The sequence below is a fragment of the Zalophus californianus genome, chromosome 5 (assembly GCF_009762305.2).
Source record: "Zalophus californianus isolate mZalCal1 chromosome 5, mZalCal1.pri.v2, whole genome shotgun sequence".
Lineage (NCBI taxonomy): Eukaryota > Metazoa > Chordata > Mammalia > Carnivora > Otariidae > Zalophus > Zalophus californianus.
This window is the reverse complement of record NC_045599.1, coordinates 113,112,092-113,129,860: the sequence shown is the minus strand read 5'-3', so window position 1 is coordinate 113,129,860 and position 17,769 is coordinate 113,112,092. Positions and strand designations below refer to the sequence as shown.

Genomic DNA, 17,769 nt, shown 5'->3' with positions numbered 1-17,769 from the left:
GGGAAATCTACCCACCCAGAAGCCTTGCTCAGGTGGCATTGCCAGCACTGGGGCTGTGGAGGCAGCAGGGCCTCCAGGTCCCTTGCACTTGGGCTGTGAGGTGAGTCGCGCCCCCTGGCGTTGTGCAACTCAACAGCTCTAGAAATCACACAAACGTGGCATCAGCCTGGCTCCACCTCTTTCACGCTGTGCAACCATCCCACAGCCTCCCTCGGCCTCCGTCCTCTTCTGGAACACAGGTATCCCAGGAGTACCTGCTCACAGATGAGGCGGGGCATACACAGCCCCTATCTCAGTGCCCAGCAGCAGAGAGAACTCATGAGGTGGTAGCTGACAGGATCAGCCTTTAGCTCATTTCCAACAAATTTAAGGTGATGATGGAATGCCACAGAGATACAGCCACATCACATTTTTTCCAACAAGTGCCACTATCTGTACATACAATTCTATTTTTTTAAAAGTCCTGGTGTGGTCATCTGCTCACGCCCCCTCTCATCAAATACATATGGAGCACCAGCACTGAGCAGGCCCCAGACTAGATGCGAAGGAAGTTGAGATTCCAAGGGCAGTCTGCCCTGTCTAGAGCCTCACAGATACTCTAGACACTCCTAGATACTCACACAGCACAGATCAGCATGGTAAATACAATGACAGCCCCAACAGCTGACTTGGGGTGAGCACTTCTCATGCATGACCTTGGGGAAAGGCACTTCTCATGCATGACCTAATTAATCTTCACAGCAACCCTCTAAGGCAGGTGTTATTATGACCCCCTGTATGGAGGAGGAAACTGAGTCATAGGCTAAGAAACTTTCGAAGGTCCCACAATTAATGAATGGAGCCTGAACGTGATCCTAGGCAGTCTGGCTCCAGGGCTGGTTCTCTTATGCACGATATTACAGCCCCTCTACCACGCGCAGACCTTGTAACTGTAAGTCAGAGTCTGGTTGTTTCCTTAGGAGGGCCCAGGGTGGAGAGAAGCACATGGGGCTGGGAGTCCAGAGACTATAAGCCAAAGGCCTGGCTCTTCGGTGGCCTCTGTGTGATTGCAAGTGAGACACTTCTCTGAGCCTTGGTTTCTTCCTCTAAAAAATAGGTGTGAACATGGGGCCTATCTCAAAACTTGTTGGTGGGGTTGTATAAAATACTGCAAGGCAATCTAGTGAGTGAGGGAGTCAGGGCCAGTCGAGGCTTCACTGGCTATGTGACCCTGGAGGAGTTACTTAACCACTCTGAGCCATAAAATGCTTGGTAGTATATTTAAATGCGATTATAAGTATGAAGGGCTTAGCAAAGCTCACAAGAATCATTCGACATGGTTAGCTTTTAGTATTCTGCACAAGTGACTAGCAAGTCACAAAGCAGGATAGTACTACTACCGTAACAAAGCTGGTCTAAGACGAACCAAGTCCCAAGTTACTCTTTGGGACAGGGACACATCAATGACGTCATGGTTGTGGCATGCTCCAGTCTTTAAAAGACCACGTGCCGCAGGGTTTAGCAACTCTGTGTGGTCTCAACCAGCGGGATCAGCATCAGCCGGGAGCTCACTGGAAATGCAGAATCTCGGGTCCCGCCTCAGACCTGAGCCAACCTCTGCATTTCGATGAGATCCCCAGGTAATTCCTCTATACATTCAAGTGTGAAAAATGTTGGTAAAGCATGGAAAGACTGGTGATAACGGTTTGGGGCCTGGGGTGGGAAGCGTTAATGTTTAGTTTGGCTCCCACCAAGGCACCGGAAACAGAAGGTTCCAGAGATTGAAGTGTATGAACTGATGGGACAGGAAGGCTCCCTTCCTGCCTGTGTCCTGGATGGCCGGGGGCTCCAGCCTGGGACCTGCAACCAAGCCTCGAGCCACAGTGGGAAAGGACCCCTGGACCTGGACAGCCGAGGGCATGCTGGGACAAAGGCAGGCCTAAGAGCCTCTGCTCAGGCTGCCTGGGCTCAGAGTTGCCAGGCTGAAGCCGGGGGCGTCCGTCCTCAGGCCAAGGCCGTCCGAGGTCTGAGGCAGCGTGGGGAGGCCCAGAGGAACGTCATGGCTAACTGCTGAGCAGGGCTCTCCCTCGGAGGGTGGGTGGCCAGCCCTGGGACAGCTGTGGGAGGGCTGCTGAGGTCTCCGTGTTGCACCCGCCCTGCCCTCTGCCCCCCGCCCCCACTGCCCTGGCCTCTGGTGGGTGGGGGCGGGGCCGGATCCTGACCCCAAGCCCTGCTGTGCTTCCTCCTCAGTGCTGGAGCAGCTGCTCCCTGAGCTCACGGGGCTGCTCAGCCTCCTGGACCATGAGTACCTCAGTGACACTGCCCTGGAGAAGAAGATGGCTGTGGCCTCCATCCTGCAGAGCCTGCAGCCCCTCCCAGGTCAGCCATCGGCACTCCGCCCCCAGCTCCTCAAGAACCTTCAGGAACTCCCCAGGGCCTGAGGCTCGCAGAAACCGAAGCCTCACAGCGTGGGCACCAAACACGTCCATGGCCTGGCCGGTGTCCTCGACCCCTTTGTCCTTCTCCACCCTGGCCGGGCTCTTCGTGCCCCTCCATCCTCACCCCACTAAAGCTCATGTCCACAGCTGCCACACCTCCTCACACACACACACCACGCTCGTGCGCACAACGCCTTCTCACCGGCGTGGTACTCCCGTAACAAAGACCCACTCGCGTGACACACGCGGCACACTCGCCAACAGCACGCTCGCACATGCGCAGCTCACGTGATCAGGACGCACAGCACACCGCTCCCACCCCACGCACTCTCACACACGACACTCACATGCGCACACACACCGCACACACCCCCTGCGGGGGCTGCCCTCACGCGCCCCCCGCTAGCCCCCACAGCCCCTCTGCCCCCCCCCCCGCCCCCGTCTATTCGGCAGCAAGACCTCCCCCTCTGCTCCCGCCTTTTCTCGACACCCCAGGTCAGCCCAGCACTCAGTAAACCCTGTGTCCCGCAGTGTTGTGGCGTCTGAGTGATGGGGGGCAGGGGTGTCCCCACTGGGTGACTCTCGGAGCCTCACTTCTAGTGACAAAACAGGCTGATGTGATCAGCAGCCCTCACAGGACGGTGGGAGGGTAGTAGGGGCAGCAGTTTGCCAACGGTGCTTGGCCCTGTCCCCTGGCCGTCCCCGGAGCGCCTTACCTGTTCTGTTTTCTATGCTGGGCTCTGAGCATCCTTCCACTTGGAGAAGGAGATGCTCAGGAACGATGTAAAAATCAGAACAAAGCTTGAAAACCAGGGAACTCATTTAGGATGTGCACGTGCTTTGTCAACGGTGCCGTGTCCTGAGTGGGCTTGAGTCCCAGTGGTGGGACGTGGAGACCCGGCCGTCGTCAGAGTGGGCAGCAGCAGACCCCCCCCTTCCTCCTCACTGCTGACACGCTCCCCCTCTCCTCACAGCCAAAGAAGTCTCCTACCTGTATGTGAACACAGCGGACCTCCACTCCGGGCCCAGCTTCGTGGAGTCCCTCTTTGAAGAGTTCGGTAAGCCACCCTCTCCCAACCCCAGCTGGGAGCTGTCCCCTCCCTGAGTGTACAGGCCCACTGCCCCAGTCTCCGGAAGGGTCCTCGGATTGGGTGGGGGCCTGGCTCTAACATTGCAACACTGAGTCACGTTGGGCAGGTCCCTTGACCTCTCTGGGCCCTGCCAGGTCTGAAAGTCTAGTCAAAATCTGTATGGTCACAGGAAGTCATCCCCAGGATTTGAGGAAAGGTAGGGAGGAACATGCAGGCCAAAGAAGGTGCTGTCTCTCCTGCTGCTCACATCCACTGGTGGTGGCCTCCTGACCCCGGAGTTGAGCCGTCCTGTGCCCCAGCAGAGAGGGGAGCTGCCGGGGGCATCATGGGCGTGGAGCAGGCGCACCGGGTGGCGGGCAGGGTGTGTGAGCCCCCTGCTCCATTCCGAGGGAAGACAGCACTATTCCTCTTAAAGAAAGCTGCAGGTCAGGTGAAAGTTTCAGGGATGGAGAGACTGACGGAAGACCGGGTGCCTTCATAACCCACTTCTTGAAAATCTCCAAAGCACCACACGAGATATCATCTCATTTGGCCCTCTTGATAACCCTGGCAGACAGACAAGGCGAGGGATTATTGGGACTGGTTTACAAAGGAAAAGACCAAGTCTCAGAGTGATTAAGTCGCTTGCCCAGGGTTTCTAACAAAGGAGGTGGTAGAGGCCTCCTGACGCCAAATCCAGGCTTTTCCCCATTCTACTGTGCTCATCCCTGGCTTGCTCTGCCCCAATGGCCTGCCCCTCGGTAGACTGTGACCTGAGTGACCTCCGGGACATGCCAGAAGATGACGGGGAGCCCTGCAAAGGAGCCAGCCCTGAGCCAGCCAAGAGCCCGTCTCTGAGACACGTGAGTCATGGCCTGGGTTCCCACACTGTCCGGCCCTCTGTCACTCTGAAGTGGCCAATGAAGCTCTCCCCCCAATGCTTGGGTCCCTCCTGCCTGTGTTCTAAGGGGAGAAACAGGTTGTGAGAACATTTCAGTGACTCATGATGTGCTCACTGCGCCCGCGCTGAGCAGGGATAATGTGGTGAACTGATCTGTCCATTCAGGCACAAAGGACGTTCCCCACCCCAACTTCTGATTGCCATAATAAACGTGGAGTGTGGGGAAAGCTCTGGACCAGGGCTTGGTGGCCTCTGCCCTCCTCCTGCTGCCATGTGGTCTTAAACAAATCACCTCCCCTTTCTGAGCCTGTTTTTCACTTACAAAATAAAGGTTTGGATCATATCTAGGGTTCTCAGGCTTCATCCACGGAATTAAGGCAAGGGACCCATAATCACATCAAACACTCTCTGTCAACTGCATAATTCACTATCATCATCACCATCCAATGGTACCAACTGTTGACCCCTTACTACGTCCTTTACGTGCTCACAATAACTGAATGAGGTTAGCACCACTGTTATCCCCATTTTACAGGTGAGGAAACTGAGGCTTAGCGTAAGTGACATGTCAGTGCCCACAACTCATAAGTGACAGAGCTTAATCCTGGTGAAGCAGGGGTGCCCTGGCCCCAGAGCCTAAGCTCTTAGCCACGAGGCCGTGCTGCCTCACTAAGTAACGTGTCTTCCATGTACTTGTCTTGCTGTTCCTCACAGGTATGTAGATGTGGTTGCAGAACATTGCAGAAGTCACAACAGTTTTTGATCACTCTGCATGCGCTTACTTAATCAAAAGCCTGACTACATCTATGTGGCACTCCACAAAACTTTTAGATCTTACGGAGAAGCCCTGATGCTGAAATAGGTCGGGCAAGAAGTAGAGGACCAAGCAAACTCTCAGGGTTCCCACCTCTGCCTTCTGCCACCCTGTCAGAAGTTCCGGCTTCACCTTCAGATCATGCATCCCGCCTCCTCGGGGCTCCTGCCTCTCTCTGCCCCAGACTCCTTGCCGTCACCCCACCCGCTCCCTCTGCTCTCCTGGCCTTCTTGGTCTTACCTGCCTCCTTTGTCCCACTTCAGGCAGCCGACCTGCCTCCACCGCTTCCCCAAAGGCCCCCGCCCGAGGACTACTATGAAGAGGCCCTTCCCCTGGGCCCGGGCAAGTCCCCTGAGTACATCAGCTCCCACAGTAAGTTCTGGTTCCCCGGGGGGACTCCTCTCCTAAAGCTCCCGTGTGTCCCGTTAGGGCTGGAGCTCCAAGCCCGGCACTGGCCCAGCCCTGCCCACATCCTGGGGAGGAGCTGCCTGAGCCCCCAGCCTCTCTAAGGAAGGCCTGGGGAGGCCAGTGGGCCTAGCCCCAGGGATCAGGGGCTTGGTTCCAGCCCCAGTTCTGTGCGGCCTTGGACAATCCCCTTCCCTACTCTGAAAATAAGAAGGGGCTGGATACATGCATATAAATGTGTGGGGACGGAGGTACACAGACGGCCACCGAAGCTGGTGCTCTCCCTCGTGCTCCTCCTCGGTGGACCCGGTGAACTGGTTTGTACTTCAGCCTGGCCACACCTGAGAGGAGAAGGAAGTTATAAAGTGAACGTGTGGGGTAAAAAAAGCACGTGGCCAAAATCAAAAGGTCTTCCGATTGTGGGCACCCCAGGGAATTCAAATCTCTTAAATTGGCCACAAAGGAGAGTCTCTGGATTTGGACTCCTCTTTCCATGGGTTCCCTCGAGCACTGAAATAACCAGCTGTTTTTTTGAGGATCAGATAAGTCACTGGCTTGGATATAGGAACTTAACATCACACACAAGAAACTATATTATGGTTTTTGGGTGACCCAGCGTTTGTAGTTGAACTTCTATAAGATAATGTTTATGTGGGGCTCTACTCTCATTCAGTAGCACAGTGGAGTATTTTCCAAAAAATGAATAAAGTAGGTCTGTCTGCTGTGCTGATCGGAAATGAATTCCAAGATACCTTCATTGATATAAACCTAGAACACAGAATACTGCCTATTATATGATTCCATTTGTTCCTTAATGGGGTACACACACACTCATGCATTCATTTTAGCAATTTTTCTAGGATATGCAAGAAACCGTGAACAGTGTTTCCCTGTAGAAATCTGGGTGAAAGGAACATAATATTTTCCCATTCATACTCTTCTGTACTGATTGTGCTTATTACCATGAGCATATTTTTTTTATTGTAACAAAATATACATAACATAAAATGGACCATTTCAACCACTTTAAACTGCCCAATCGGGGACATTTAGTACACTCACCGTGTTGGGCAGCCATCGGCTCTACCCAGTTCCCAGACATTTTCATCACTCAAGGGGGAAAGCGCATACCCATTAAGCAGTCACTCTCATTCCCCTATTCCCCTGAGCTTCCGGCAACCACCAATCTCCTTTCTGTCTCTATGGATTGGCCGATTCTGAATATTTCACATAAATAGAACCATACAATGTGTGGCCTCTGGTGTCTGGCTTATTTCCCTTAGTATAATGTTTTCAAGGTTAACCCGTGTCACTGCGTGAATCAGTACTCCTCTCCTTTTTACGGCCACGTCATCGTCCATTGTATGGATAGACCACATTTTGTTCAGTCAGTTGATGGACATTTGGGTTTTTTTCCTCCTTGGGCTACTGTGGTATATTATTTTTAGGATTAATCAACTAGTTAAAACAAAGTGAAATGGTGGGGTTGAACCAGGTGATCAGTGGCTCTCTTCAGCCTTGAAAGTCTTGCAGTCTGTGTTGCTGTAAGCAGCTGTTTGGATGTGAAGCAGTTGACTTTATTCTATTTTATCCACTTGAGGACAGGAGAGGAAGGTGAGGACAAGGTGCTGCTGGGCCCCGAATCCCAGGTCAAGCCCCTCGGCTGGGTGAGACTGCTCTACCTCCCCAGGGAGCTCACACTCCTCTCTGATGGGGCCTTGGGGATCCTGGGCCAGGAGGGAAGGGCGGGCCTCAGGAAGGGCCAGGGGGCTGGACCAAGGAGAGGGTGCCAAGCCCGTTAGGGAACATCCTTCCTCTGACACAGTGACCAGCCCAGCCAGGTATTCCAGAGCTCTGCCCCGGGTGTCCCCTCCCTCTTCCCCATCGCACCCCTGCCCCCCCCCGCCCCGCCCATCCATCTCATGGGATGTTACCAGCATCTGAGGCCTCAGAGGACCTGCTGGGAAGGGCAGGCTCTGCTCATCACTTGGGAGACAGCACTTGGTATCCCAGTCACTGGGAATTTCAGTGCTGCTGTCCTCAGGAAACAGATGGATGGCAGGGGCTGGGAGCCCAGAGCAGCACTTTGAAGAACAACCTGGTACGAGAGCCAGTTGGACTGCATGAAGGAAGTCTTCTTGGAAGAGGGGATGTGCATCTATTCCCTGAGCTGACAACCTCAGTTCTCATGCAGATTCTGACCCTAGCAAATGGTGTGGGGCCGCAGGGCTCCCATCTGTAAAATGGGGCTCATACCTACCTCCCTGCTTTGTAGGAATCAAAGGAGATAATAATAATATAGGGTAATAATAGGTAATAATAATGACAGCTGGCATCTGTCCAGCACATTCTATGTGCCAGGCACTGTGCCAAGAGTTTATATGCATTGTATCATTAGTCCAAGGTGGGAACTGCTCCCGTCACAGTAAGTGAAGACCCTGAAATACAGAGAACCTGGGGGCTTTTATGGCCAATAAATGGTGGTGACAGATTTCACCTCAAATCTGATCAAACCCGAAGCACATGCCCTTAACCCACTGACCTTCAGAGTGTGCCCCGGGAGCCATCTGCATCAAAATAACCTTAATTGTTTTTTAAAAAGTCCGATTTCTTAAAGTTCCATATAGTTTCCATTTTTACATGTTTTTTATTGTCCTGTTAAATAGGTTTTTTTAAAATGCAGATTCCTCAGCTCAGCCCATACCCACACTGGGTGAATCAGAATCTCTAGGGAGACAGTCCAGAGATCTGCATTTTAAAGAACCCCCCCCCCCCCGTAATTCTGATGCAGAATACAGTTTCAGATAGCCCCCCCACACACTCCTGCACTGTGCTGCCCCTGTGTGGGAGTGTGCTGGGAACATTCCATGGAGGGAGCTGTTGTGTTCACTATTGTATGAGTTATACCTTTAGCTCCTCTAGTCCAGGTCCTCCCCGTAGTCACAGAAATTTAGGAGAGTCTCCATCACAAGAGAGAGCATATGCATCAGGAAGGGAGCAGAAGGACTGAGGTGGCAGAAGATGAGGGGGGCTGAGCCCAGGCAGCTGGAGCACCACTCCTTGCAGTATAGGGGCAAGCACTGTGACCAAGACACACACACACACACACCACCACCACCACCACCACCACCACCACCACCACCACCAGTGCTGTGGGATCACTGAGGAGGGGCTGACTATTCTCTGTCTGAGAAGGTCAGAAGAAAGATCTTTGAGCTGGGTATTGAAGGATGAGTAGGAGTTCTCTAGCAGAAGCTAAGAGAGCACACAGAATAGCATGAACACAGCCCTGGAGGTGTGACAGGGCCCAGTAGGGCAGCTTCTGGTGACAGAAACACAGAGAGCTTGTGGGAAGCTAGAGCAGATGACATGCAGAGAGGAGGCCCCTCACCCTGGCCAAGGAGCTGCACTCTCTCTTCCCCAAGGAGGGGCATGGTGTCTGGGGTCTTCCCCAGCCATGGTCCCTGCAGTCTGCCTGTCTTTTTCCAAGGTGCCGCTCCTTCTGCCAACCCCACAGATGGCTGCAGTCCAGCCCACTCCATCATGGATGGCTACTATGAGGATGCAGACAGCAGCTACCCCACGACCAGGATGAATGGGGACCTAAAGAACTCCTGTAAGTACCAAGAAGATGTTCAGAATGGTCCTGTCCTCAGAGAGAAGGCTTTGACCTGACCGTTGGCATGCACATGCATACCAGCCCCTCTGGGTCACCACAGAGGCCCCAAGCCCTTGTACTCATGACCCTGGGGTTCAGTGAAAAGGCATGGGAGTTGGGAGCCCTGGATCTAGCCATTGCCCTGACCCTTGGTGACTGACCTTGAATGAGTCATTTGTTCTCTTTGAGCCTCCAGTTGCCTTCTGTATAAAATGGGGATTTGCTGGGTGCTGTGAGAGTCACCTGAAACTAAGGACACGGAGATGATGGGGTATGACAGTAGCTGATGTTAGCGGAGTACTCACCAAGTGCCAGACAGTGGGCTGAACGCTCTACAGTCACTGATCCTAATAACCTGATGAGGTAGATACTGTCATTGATTGTGACCATTTTACTGATAAGAAAACTGAAGCTCTGAGAAGTGAAGTCACTGAGGTCGCAAAGCCACCGGTAAATCTACACAACACAGTGCCCATGTGGGGGTGTAGAGATCACCATGATCACACCTCATGCCCCCCCTCCCCGGTCCTCGAATCCCAGGGTAAGGACAGCAGCAGAGGGTAAGAAGGTGCCTCCCAGGCGAGGCCACAGTAACGGGCCCTTCCCCGTGGCTCCCGCAGACAATGACTCTGACCCGATGAGCAGCTCCTATGAGTCCTATGATGAGGAGGAAGAGGAAGGGAAAGGGCCACAGCCCACGCACCAGTGGCCCTCGGAGGAGGCCTCCATGCACCTGGTGAGGGACTGCAGGATATGTGCCTTCCTGCTACGGAAAAAGCGCTTTGGGCAGTGGGCCAAGCAGCTGACCGTCATCAAGGAGGACCAGCTCCTGGTGAGTGGCCGCGGAAGTGTGCCTCTAGGCCTCACATGGACTTACGTGTGTGTGTGTGTGTGTGTGTGTGTGTGTGTGTGTGTGTGTGCAGGCATGTCTGCCTCTGTTCCTCTGGGCTTGCTTTGTGCACAGAGGCTCAGTGTTTCTGAGATCAGGGCTCTCCCACTGGAACAGAATGAACACACACACACACACACACACACACACACACACACACACTCAAAGACCTGATGTAGACTTTACCAAGTTTTTGTTTCTCCAGGAATGAATTTTTTATCAGTTTAAAACAATGTTTATTGTTTTCATTATGCAACTAAATGTGTTTATGTATAAAACTAGAGAAAAACATAATGAAAATGATTTTTAAAGCCACCTAAAATCCCATTGACCAAGAGCTAACCACTGTTAAGTTTTTTTTTTTTAAGATTTTATTTATTTATTTGACAGAGAGAGAGAGACAGCGAGAGAGGCAACACAAGCAGGGGGAGTGGGGGAGGGAAAAGCAGGCTTCCCGCTGAGCAGGAAGCCCGATGTGGGGCTCGATCCAAGGACCCTGGGATCATGACCTGAGCTGAAGGCAGCCGCTTAACAACTGAGCCACCCAGGCACCCCTACGGTTAAGTTTTAACATCCATGTGTCCACTCTCATTTCCATTCATTTGCCTTTTCTAAAACTGAGCCCATGCAGCACTTACTATGGACCTTGCTTTCTTAGTTTTTTTTTTTAATTTGCCATCTCTCATCGCCATCATTTCATAAAAGAAAATGTACCTTTAATTCCAGGGTAGGAATACAGACGCAATTTCAGAAAAAAATTATTAGTTGTTTATCCCAAAATCCATTGAGAAGCCTTGTCCAACATATATCCACTTGAAACATGATTTTTTCTCATCCTGGAGCAGTGAAAAGCTCACCCCAGGCCAGAACCAGTCCAAAGGTCATGATTTATTTCTTCCCACTCCTTATGCCATTTTTTTCTTGAAATACTGCATTGGTTAGGATCTCCAACACAATGTAAATAGAAGTGGTGAGAGCAGGCATCCTTGTCTCAGTCCAAAGCTCAAAGGCAAAGTTGCAATAATTCACTATTAAGGCTGATGTTTGCTGTGGGTGGTTTGTAGAAGCACCTTATTATCACATTAAGGAAGTTCCCCTCTATAACTCTAGTTTGCTAAGAGTTTATATTACAAACTGGTGGAGAATTTTACCAAATGCCTTTTCTGTTTCTATTGAGATGTGGCTTTTCTCCTTATTTTCCATTAATATGATGAATTATAGGGTTGGGTTTTGAAGGCTAATGCATTCTTGCAATCCTAGAATAAACCCGATTTCGTCTTGATACAGTATGCTTTTATATGTGTCTAGATTCTATCTGCTAGTGGTTTTTTGAGAGCTTTTGCAACCATGTTGAGATTAACCTTTCATTTTGCTTTTTTGTATGTCATTGTCAGGTTCTGGTATCAAGGTAATGCTGGCTTCATAATAAGAACTGGGAAGTGAGGGGGTCATTATTGATAAACTATTGACTTCCCAAGCCCAACTCTCCATGTCTGCTAGAATTCTCTCTCCCACATTCCTGCTAGGTAGCACATTAGTAGCAGGGAGCTGGCTTCCTTCCAAACCAGCCTGTTTCTTCTCTGGTTCTTTAGACTAGAGTGGTCTTCCTAGTATTGTGCTAAAATCTGTCTCTTCCTAATAGGTGGCTGTGCCCCTGGGGCCCCCGGTAGCCCTTGAGATCTGAAGGTTCTCCAAAGATGCCCCCCTTCCAGGCTTCTTTTCTCTGGGGTGAATAGCCACAGCCCCTATCTTCATGCAGTGCCCACAGCTGGGCTGGGGGTGGGGAGGGTATAGGTCGAGCTCCCCCAAGTCTTTGTGTGAGGGCATCTCCCTCCTCTGCCCTCCAGTCCAGAAGGGTGAGTCCTTCTCTTCCTGTCCAGTGTTACAAAAGCTCCAAGGACCGGCAGCCGCATCTGAGGCTGGCGCTGGATGTCTGCAGCGTCACCTACGTGCCCAAGGACAGCCGGCACAAGAGGCACGAGCTGCGCTTCTCCCAGGGGGCTACCGAGGTCTTGGTGCTGGCACTGCAGAGCCGGGAGCAAGCCGAGGAGTGGCTGAAGGTACATGGCACCTGCCCTTCCTTTCCCCCTTCCCCAGGTCCAGCTTTCAGCCAGGTGGGCTCCAGTCCCTGGAAGAACAGGCCTTGCTCTGGGGAGGGGTGGCAATCAGAACCCTGTGCATGGCTAGGGCTGACATGTGGAAGTGGGCTTCAGACATCTCCAGGAGACAGACCTCAGGCTGAAGTAATGCCTTCTTTCTGGGGATTTGAATCCTCTAACATCCTCACTGTGGGCTTGTCTAGCCTGCATATGTATACCTCCTGGAATGCAGAGCTTAATATCTTTGAAGGAAACACATTTTATCATTAGATAAGCTAATCCTTTAAAAACATTAAAAAGAGGAAATCCTTCCTGTCTTAGGTGAAATGTGTATCCTCAGAACAACCACCTGTGGCCCAGCTTCCACATCTTGCCTCTGACGGTAGAACAATTAGTTACTGTGTACTGAGCGTGTGTTTTGTGCCATGCATTGTGCTAAGAGCGTTACATACTTGACCTCATTTACTCTTTGCAATGGGACTATTATCGTTCCCATTTTACAGATGAGGAACCTGAGGCCTAGGAATCTTCTGTGACTTGCCAAAGGTCACCCAACTAAGTTGTTGGAGCCAAGATTAGAAGTTACCAAGGAAATCTGCTCCAAAGGCCATAGGCAGGGTGGCACAGTGATGACAAGGGAGGACTTTGGTGGCACACAGACTTGAGTTCAGATCCCAGGCCTAAATGGACTTACTGGCTATGTGATCTTCTGCAAATGACTTTGCCTATCTGTGCCTCAGTTTCCTGTTCTGTAAAATGGTTCTTGTAAAGATTCTAGAGAGCGTTTAATATAGTGCCTGCCAGACAGTAAGTACTCAGTAACTGTGAGTCATCACTGTGTCATGGTGGTGGAGCCACCATCCCCAGTCCCTTACCTCGGGCCGCCATGTCCCTGCACCCTGTCCCGCTTCCCCTCTGACACCTTTCTCCCTCGTCCTCTGATCCTCCTGCTGGGACAAAGAAACCAGACACCTCCCTCCCTCCCCATCCTCCCTTCCTTCCTGTGATAACCAGCTCTCCCCCTGGGAGGTTTAGTGCTGCTCATTATCTTTGTCTCAGGAGGGGAAAGAAGGGAGAGAACCTGCCTGCTGGGGGAGCCTGTGCCCTCCAGGGGCCGGGTGGGCCAGAAGAAGGAGCCCTAGACTGGAGACTGAGACTGGAGTCAAGCCTGGACTAGAGACTGTGTTGACGTCCCGATACGGGGAGGTCATTAGCCCAGAGGTTCAGGGCAGGCAACCACGGCTTCGCTTCTCGGAGCCCCATCATCCTATTATGTGATGTGGGGATCCCAGCTGTCTCTGCCCCTCGGGGCCACTGTGTTAATACAATGAGATAGGGTGCCTGGGTGGCTCAGTTGGTTAAGCGACTGCCTTTGGTTCAGGTCATGATGATCGAGTCCCGCATCGGGCTCCCTGCTCAGCAGGGAGTCTGCTTCTCCCTCTGACCCTCCCCACTCTCATGTGCTCTCTCTCTCTCTCTTTCTCTCTCTCAAATAAATAAATAAAATCTTTAAAAAAAATACAGTGGGATAATCCATGTAAAACCGCAGATGGGTGAGCAACAGGTGATGGCCACCATTATTTCATGGTCTGGTTGTTCCTGCAATGTGAGTGAGTGCCCTGGAATCTCCATGTCCACACCTTTGAAATGGAGGGGGTAGCCCCCGACTGCCTGCAGGCTGTTGCCAACGTTCCACACTGTCACGGGAGCCAGTCCCTCATGCTTGTGCGGGGGGTCCTGGGTCATGTGGCCCTTCACACCCACGATCTCACTGGTCCTCAGGCAACCCAAGGACATAAGCAGAGGACAATATTATCCCCATGTGACAGACAGGGAAACTAAGGCCCAGAGGAGGAAAGTGGCTTTCACAAGGCTGCACAACTGATTAGCAACAGAGCCCGGTCTAGAAGCCATGCCTCTTGCTCCCCAGCCCCCTCTCTTTTCAATTCAAGGGGAAACGCTGTTCAAACCCCGATGTGCAGGAGGCCACATCAACCCATCCCCACTGCCCAGGGATCTCAGCCCCGCTGCTCGATGGCCCTGACTGCACAGACTGCGTTCTTCCTTCTGCCTCAACAGTACCCCTGTCCACCTGCTCACGGTTGTGCATCCTCTCCACAGGTCATCCGAGAGGGGAACAGGCCTGCCGGGGCAACTGAGGGCACAGACGTGCCCCAATCCCCAGTCCTCCTGTGCAAGCTGGACCTAGACAAGGTACGTCCTCCGTGCCAGGCAGCAGGGACTCAACACGGGCTCTGCCCCGGGGGGATCCACGGGCCAGTGGTGAAGCCAGGCACCTGCCTCAGACAAGCCATGAGTGCCCCGCTTGGAGCTGGCACAAGTCGGCACTCAGTCCGTGTTTCCTGAATGAATGCATGCATGAACGAATGAATACCCACGTCCAAGGCACAGTGTGAGCCCGAGGAGGGAGTAACTAGCCCCGCCAGGACGGGAGGAGGTCACAGTTGAACGGAGCCATGAAAAGCAAATTGGAAGCTGTCAGAGGAGTGTACCCCGCTGGGACGGGAGTGAAGCGGGCACTTGGTAGTTGCTCAGGCAGCCGCTTTGCCAGATGCCAGTGGGTGATCAAGGGACTCAGCCCCCAACCTACACACACGAGTCTTGCATGACATAATAAAGGTTAGTGTTTCTAGAATCTGTGTGTGGTCAGCAATGTCTGGTAGGCTTTACATGTATTACCTACTTTCATTTTTATGACAGCTCTTTGACGAATTCCATTTTCAGATGAGGAAGGTGGGACGCAGAGAGACTTACCCCAAGTCCCATAGTTAATAAGAAGCAGAGCAAGGATGGGATACCCAGACACCTGGCTCTTGATGACTTTGCCCCCCATCTCTTAAGGGGGCTGAACTAAGGTCTGCTTGCCGAGTCATTCGTGAGCCCCGTGCCCCAGGCATTGTGCTGGGCACGCAGGTGCAATGCTAGCAATAGTTCATACCCACCCTGTGCCCCCCCCAGGGGGGGTTGACACAAAAGCCCAGCTGTGTGAGCGCTGGGAGGGAAAAGCACCAGGTACCCTGGGAACCTCTGCCAGGGGCCTGCTCTTGTCTCAGGCGTCAGGGAAGTTTCTCTAAGAGAGCACATTTATAATGAGGGTGAACACCTAGAAAGGAAGGGGAGGGAAAGGGCATTCCAAGCTGAGGGAGCAGGCCCCAGAGCAGGGGGAAGCAAATGGAAGGTGGCCAGTGTGGCTGGATTCAGACAGAAGGGGGCTCGTTTAGCCTATTAGAGTGGTCCTTTCCAGGACCTTTCCAACTGCAGTGAAGGGGACAGGGGTTCACACTGGCTGGAGGTGCACTGGGGGAGGGGGAGGGAAGATGGCACCTGTGTTAAGCAGAGAGCCTGCTTCTCCCTCTCCCGCTCCCCCTGCTTGTGTTCCCTCTCTCGCTGTCTCTCTCTGTCAAAATAAATAAAATCTTTAAAAAAAAAAAAAGAAAGAAAGAAAGAAAGCAAGAAAGAAAAACCTACCATCTGTATACCATTGCAGGGCAAATAGAACCATACATTGTTTCACAAATTACAGGGAAGATCCTTTATACTTTCAACAGATCTATCCCAGTTCTGACAGTTGCCATGTTTCCAGCCTTTGGAAATTGAGGGGAGCCCAAGGCCTCTCCTGTCTCTCCAGGCCCCCAAGTTCTGTGCTTATAGCAAAGCATCCCTGAGCCTGGTCTGGGAAGTCCTTGGCAGGAAAGGTGGAGGGGCCTCAGATCCTGTTCTACTACTTTTTAAGTGGGTTGGTGCCACTTTAATCCTGTCCCAAGGCTAACTGGCACCATTTAGCTTTTTAAAGCGAGGTGGCAACACAACACGCAGGTGTGAGAGATGATACCATCTGTTGGCTCCCTGGAAAAGGATGTGATTCCCGCGAGAAAACCAAGCCTTGGGGCAAGGAAAGGATTTTCCCGGGTTCCCATGACTAACAGGTGGTACCAGGGACAGAATTTTTTCCAAGGTCCATCTGACTCTGCCTCGCCACCTCCATAGTGCCTAGTCAGCACCTAACTGACCTTATCTGAATGAGTGAATGAAGAGACGGACGGACGAGTGATGGGTCCGGAGTCAGCATATGAGCAAAGTTCTGTTGGTATGATGGAGTTGCTGCTATGGTGTGTGTGCCTGTCTTCACCGCCCTTCTACCCGGGTCAGGACCATGAAGACCCCTGTGTTGTCACCATTCACATTTCCTGGCCACCAAGTCCTGCCATAACTATTTTGAACACGCCAACTCTTCCCTTTTTCTACGTCTTGTCATCTTAGCTCCTTCCTTTACCACGGCCCACCTTGCCCTGGGTGACACTCTTTAATGTGGCACTTTGGCTGATAGTCTGTCCCCACAATGCCACCAGAGGTCACTTCCTAAACCAGCTGCATTACATTAGAATCCTAACGTAAGTACCTTCCCAGACCCTGTCACCTACCGAATACGGGATATCCTAGGAATTTATTACAATGTGTTGCAACTAGGTGCCTGGCTCCCCAAACGGACGATGAGCAATTCGAAGGTACAACCGTCCTAAGTCAGCCTGTCTTCCCCAGACCTGGAATAGTGTCAGGCACAGGAGAGGTGCTGACAAATATTTGTTAGGCAATCATCGTGTGCAGAGATTGGGGGGATTGTACCAACAAAGGGGGACTTCTGAGTGTGCCTTCTGACATGGGGATCTCTGTGTCGCCCCCGCCCCCCCCCCCCCCCCCCGCCAGAGACTGTCCCAAGAGAAGCAGACCTCAGACTCAGACAGCCTGGGCATGGGTAACAGCTGTTCTACTCTAGGCCGCCGGGAGGCCTGCGACCACGGTAGGAGCCTCTGGGGACTCAGGCCGGAGAATGCCACAGCCGGGAGGGGCCTTGCACAGGGACACGGTGCAGAGCAGGTCCCGACGGCTCTGGAGATCTGGGGAAGGTCACCTGGCCTGCCCACACCTGCCGTTGCAGCCAGGCCCCAGGCGCTGGCTGAAAGGGCCGTTGGGAAGGCTGGGATGGGCGGGTCTGCGACTTGGGGCTCCCTCCCTTCCTCTAACCCATCTCCATGGCAACAGGCAAAGGGAAGAAGAGCAGTCTGGCAGAGCTGAAGGGTTCAATGAGCAGGGCTGCGGGCCGCAAGATCACCCGCATCATCAGCTTCTCCAAGAAGAAGCCACTGGCTGATGACCTGCAGACATCCTGCCCCCATGAGGAGGTTCCATGCTGTGGTGGGTTCTGGGCACCGGGAGGAGAAGAGTCACACCCTGCTGCTGTGGGCCCCTGGGCTAAGCCAGAAAACCCTCTAGGCCTCTTCCACCTTGCTCCCAGGGCAGAGGAGAGAATCCTACCTAACCCCCACTCCATCAACAATCCATGCCTTTACATCACTTCTCTCCGGTAAGGCCTAACACTCAGGAAAAGGAAAAGCCACCTGACTCCCCTATCTCTGTGTTCCCTGTGACCTCAGCTCCAATCATTGCCCGTCTGTGGGCCTCAGTTTCCTCCACTATGACGGGAGGAGAGTATCTTA

General features: G+C 52.6%; 1 protein-coding gene across 3 annotated transcripts in view; it reads left to right on the top strand.

Annotated features, from left to right (window-relative positions):
* AFAP1L1 (actin filament associated protein 1 like 1) overlaps positions 1–17,769 on the top strand; it is a 68,722-nt gene that overhangs the window by 24,947 nt on the left and 26,006 nt on the right. For 2 of the 3 annotated variants that reach the window (XR_003522123.2, XM_027605863.2), the window contains exons 2-11: positions 2,230–2,358; positions 3,392–3,475; positions 4,253–4,350; positions 5,466–5,574; positions 9,098–9,223; positions 9,886–10,097; positions 12,035–12,214; positions 14,375–14,467; positions 16,979–17,072; positions 17,315–17,467. Coding sequence is in view for 2 of the 3 variants with exons in the window: in XM_027605863.2 (XP_027461664.1) it covers positions 2,230–2,358; positions 3,392–3,475; positions 4,253–4,350; positions 5,466–5,574; positions 9,098–9,223; positions 9,886–10,097; positions 12,035–12,214; positions 14,375–14,467; positions 16,979–17,072; positions 17,315–17,467 (1,278 nt within the window). In the remaining variant the exon portion in view is untranslated. The remainder of the gene's footprint in view (positions 1–2,229; positions 2,359–3,391; positions 3,476–4,252; positions 4,351–5,465; positions 5,575–9,097; positions 9,224–9,885; positions 10,098–12,034; positions 12,215–14,374; positions 14,468–16,978; positions 17,073–17,314; positions 17,468–17,769) is intronic. The other variant, XM_027605865.2, reaches the window with a different exon arrangement.